Raw genomic sequence first — 4,882 nt, 5'->3', positions numbered from 1 at the left:
TCAGAACTTGTTCTCTACACTACACTACAGACGCACACACTCGCAGACGCACACACTTTTGCAGACGCACACACTCACAAACTCTCACACTGACTCACACACACACACACACACACACTTACTCTCTCACTCCCTTTGTTCAGACACTTTGCATTGCAATGCAAAAATGTGAGCATGTCCACATGCTCCTGGCTCAGGCTCGCTCTTTTCTTTGAGGCTATGTTGCCTGCTGCAGAAAACAGCCGCTCAGATGGTGTTGAGGTGGCAGGGATGCAGAGGTAAGACTTGGCTAGCCTGGCCAACATGGGATATCTTTCATTGTTAGCCTTCCACCACAATAATGGGTTTTCTTCCTTGGCAAGGCTCTTTTCTCCAAAGTATGCGAGGACTTCGTTCCTCACTTGGCTGTGGACATCCTCAGCTTCGCCTGCTCTATCCTCTTCTTCACCATCAGAACCAAGGAGTGAATCAAGTAGAGTGGCTACTAGAGGTTTTGATTCAGTAGCTGTAGTATTGGTGGAGGTAACAACACTGCAACTGCCATGCTGCTGCACATCCATCTTCCTTCTCTCTTCAAGTGACATTATTTGCAGTTTAGTTTGAACCGGTAGGATTTCATCAGGTGAAAGAAACTTGCTCAGTTTCCTAAACCTTGGGTCAAGGGCCATCGCAAAAATCACTGTGTTTGGTGCTCCATCTGAGAAAGCAGTCTCCCTTTTCCATCTCTCCTGCAACTGCTGCACCGCAGTGAGTTGGAAAGCCCGCAGCGGGGCTGACTCGTAGACAGCACTCTTGGTGGACTTCAACAGCCCCTTCACAAGTGGAGGTATTGCAGATATTGTTGCATATTTCTGTCCACTCATGAACACAGTGACACATTCAAAAGGCTTGAGGACTGTTGAAAGCTCTTCCAGCAGGCTCCACTGGTCTGGTTTCAGATCTAGGTACCTTTTGCCTCTCTGTGTGACAGAGCTGTCGGACAGTGTTGCTGTTACAGGCCACCTTTGCTCAAGCAGTCGACTTATCATATAGAATGTGCTATTCCACCTTGTGCTTATGTCTTGAACAAGGCTGTGCGCTGGTGTGGCCATTTGTTGTTGTTTCTCTCTGAGTTTACTGCTGGCTAGCTCGCTTTTCTTAAAATGTTCTACCAGACATCTTGCAGCCCCGACAGCTTTTTCAATGCTTGGATGCTTCAACGCAGTATTGATCACAAGTTGCAAAGTATGGCCAGTGCAACGGACAGAGGACCACCCATGCTTCTCCTCCAGGATATTTGCCGCAGCCACGATATTAGCACCATTGTCATGGACTATGGCAATGATTTTGCTAGGAGGAATTTCAAATCTGGCCACTACCTGCTCCAACCACTCTGCAATGTTACATGCAGTATGTCTGTCCTGCAGTGGCATGGTGGTGAGGCAGAATGACTGCATATCCCAGTCATCTGTGATGTAGTGGCATGTAATGCCAAGGTAGGCTTCAGTTGCTACACTTGTCCATACATCAGTGGTGAGAGCAAGTTTGCTGTTGTTGGTGTTTATTGCAGTTTTCACTTCCTTGAATGTCTCTTCATATTTTCTCTCCATGAGCTTTGTGAAGTGAGTCCTGGAGGGCAGAGTGTAACCAGGGTTCAAGGTGTGGATCATTTTAGTGAAGCCGTCATCTTCAACCATCGACAGAGGCCTCATGTCAGTGACGAGCATGTTGAGGATACTATCCGTCAAGACAGCGGCTTGCTGTGGTGTACATGATGCATTCCCCATCAAGAAGCCTCTCATGGTTTGCTGTTTTTCTGGAATCAAAAGATAGTATGAGTATGTGTAATAGCACAATTTTTACATCAACTAAATACATACTTACATACATACATACATACATACATACTTGTTTTAGTTACTAGTTGTGTATAGGCAAGTAACCCAAAGAGCAATTACAGACAAGACACACACACTCTCACTCTCTCTCTCTCTCTCTCTCTCTCTCAAGTTCACTTGAAGCTTATTCATTAAATTATTACCATCATTGTAGTAAGTGCAAGGTTCATTTATACACCACATTTAAACACAGCTTAAGATGACCAAGTGCTATAAAAGAACTTTAAAATTAAATTTAAAAAGTACAACACACACAAATATATTTGTCAATAATAACCTATATGGGACAAAGCACAGAATATACACTGCAAAAAATGCTTTTCTGATTGAGTAGTTTTGTCCTGTTTTCAGTCCAAATATCTAAAAAATCTTAATCAAGATACATTTACTAGACACATGAAATAGCATAAGAAATTATGTCTTGTTTTCTGAAAAAACACCTCAAAATTAAGTGATTGTTTGCTTAAAACAAGCAAAATTATCTGCCAATGGGGTAAGAAAAATAATCTTAATGAGATATAATCTCAAACAGAAGTTTTAAGCATCACTTAATTTTCTCATGCCATTTTTCTTGTCTAGTAATCTTGATTTAAGATTTTTAGATATTTGACTGGAAACGAGACAAAATTACTAAGAAAAGCTTTTATTGCAGTGTAGCTATACATGACAACAGATTGAAAATGAATGGTCCAAAAAGGCGAGTGAATAAAACGTGTCTTTTAGTCTTGCAATGCAAAGTAACTATACCACCCTGCTTTACTACTGTTATTAACGAGCTAACGCTAACTTGTCATGCTTGTCAAGCTGGATAACGAGTAAACACCAGCACCAGGGACATTACATTCCTCACTTCAAAACGGAACAAAAGTAGGATTCTGTAGTGACTTACCCTGCTGTTGAACTCCCTTCCTCCTCATCAAAGACTCCAACATGTTTGCGTTTCAGGTGCTGGATCATTGCCGTGGTGCTCCCGTGCCATGCCATGTCGCTTTTGCATATTTTGCAGTTAACACACTTTTTCTGTTTATTTAGTGTGAAATGCTCCCACACCTTGGATGACTTGGGTCGCACGGATTTCTCTGCCTCCGCCATATCTTTCCTCTACCTCCGCTCGTTTTTTTTTTTTTTTTTTTACTTTTTTTTTTAAATTTATGAGGCGCCGAACTCTGCTAGCATCCGTCTTGTGAGAGAGACCGAGTGTGTTCACTCTGCTCCGCTCAACTGAAGTTTTTTTTAATAATCAAACGTCTCCGCGTCGCGCGACACAATGAATCGATTATGAAATTCGTTGCCAACGCTTTTAGTAATCGATTTTTATCGATTTAATCGATTCGTTGTTGCAGCCCTACAGTGTTAGTTTGGGCTCCTCCTCAATGCATCCAATAGAAATGTCAAATCTCTCACACATCCAGTCGGTTTTTGCATTTTTTATCATGTAGACAACAGGTTAAGTAAAAATATTAATATGCAAGAGCGAATAAATATAGCAAAATGCTCCTCTTTATAATTATTTTTCCAGCTGACTGATGAGCTTATGGATGGCCAGTGGTTAGGTATTGTTATGTGGCATTGTTTACAAGCTTTACAAGATTTCCACAGTTTGACACAGAATGAGCGATTACATGAGACATTTCAATAAGTGTAGGCTCTCTTATAAAATAGCCTACCTTTTGATATTAATTCACATTCATTTCATACTATAATAGAGAAAGATATAATGGGTTCACTTACCGCTTGAACTGAGGCGCTAAAGCGATTGCGCCTGCCGCATTAAAGAGCGCCAAAACCGTATTTATTTTATGAATTTTGTTATGAATTTGGCAGAATGTTAAAGCTGATACTTTGTTAATTCAAAAATAACAAAGCACAAAGCTTATTGTGATTACTGGACGGCAAGTGCGCTGCAAACAGGCTAATATGAAGTTCACGCATTTACAGAACTCAGCATATAGACTAAAGATCTTGATAACAAGAAGCCATATTAGTAATGATTATAAACGAGAATTGTTAACGATATTTCCAATATCCACACAGCTGACAGCTTAACCTGTTGAAGTTTGTTCAAGTTGTGCATGAAATAGACACTGCTTTTCTGCACTTTCACTTTGCAAGTCTCCATCATTTTGATCTCTCGCGCTGCACAACTGAGCTGCGTTTAGCAGGCGCATTTCGGCGCAGATGAGGACTGTTTGAAACTCCTTTTTTCCATTAAAACTTTGATGCACATTGTAATATTATTGTAAGGTTTTATCCTTTATTTATCAATTTTAGCTTCAGAGAACCAAATCGTAGAAATTCGGTTTTGATCTGATTAATTGATATTAATCAATATTGTATAATTTATACCCTATTAACAACTCGTCCCGCGAGTATTAATATAGTATAAATCAGCAATGCTTCTTATTGTTGATAAGAATACAGAATTGATTGGGAAATTTGCCTGAGCAACAGGTAACACGATCTATGGCAAATAATTTAACGATTTGAAAATCAAGGCACCAGACTATTCATTAAAAATGAATCGAGCGTTTATTTACTATTCTAAGGCACAATACAAATAACCAAACACATACACACACACATACACATATTATGGCAAGATCAAAGCAGTTTGAAGGAAGGTAACTATTCTCTTTTCTTGAGAATTAAGGACGACCTTATGGGGACGTCACAAACGGAAGACTCAGTTATTGTTATCTTTTAACGATTCATTCAACTCAACCAGTTTCAGCAAATAAGAGATTTGTTTGTTTACTTATCGTGCGTGGGAGTTGAAGGCTGTACTTAGGGGTTGATGAAGGGAAACCCAGGACTTTTCCTGCTGACGTGTTGTCGCGTAACGTCACTCGGGATTCCTCCTTTGGATTGGATGACTCTCTGGCAGCGCGCGAATAGCGAGTTTGAAATTCTTACGCAGCAGCTTTGCAAGTTTTTCTTTGGTCAGACGTGGCCAGGGTGTCGAAGTCTTTTGATGATCAGCCAGATGTTTCACAGCACGATCGAGG

General features: G+C 40.5%; 1 protein-coding gene across 1 annotated transcript; it reads right to left on the bottom strand.

The window, feature by feature from the left end:
- LOC131525127 (E3 SUMO-protein ligase ZBED1-like) lies at nt 1-1,706 on the bottom strand. The gene is made up of 2 exons (XM_058752505.1): nt 123-1,706; nt 1-24 (listed from the first exon to the last, which is right to left on the bottom strand). The coding sequence occupies exons 1-2, from the start codon at nt 1,704-1,706 to the stop codon at nt 1-3; spliced, it is 1,608 nt and encodes a 535-aa protein (XP_058608488.1).
- Between the last annotated feature and the right edge of the window lie 3,176 nt (nt 1,707-4,882).

The sequence above is a fragment of the Onychostoma macrolepis genome, chromosome 19, assembly GCF_012432095.1.
Source record: "Onychostoma macrolepis isolate SWU-2019 chromosome 19, ASM1243209v1, whole genome shotgun sequence".
NCBI classification, from domain to species: Eukaryota; Metazoa; Chordata; class Actinopteri; order Cypriniformes; family Cyprinidae; genus Onychostoma; species Onychostoma macrolepis.
The sequence above is the reverse complement of the archived record's forward strand: the minus strand, read 5'-3'. Positions and strand labels throughout refer to the sequence as shown.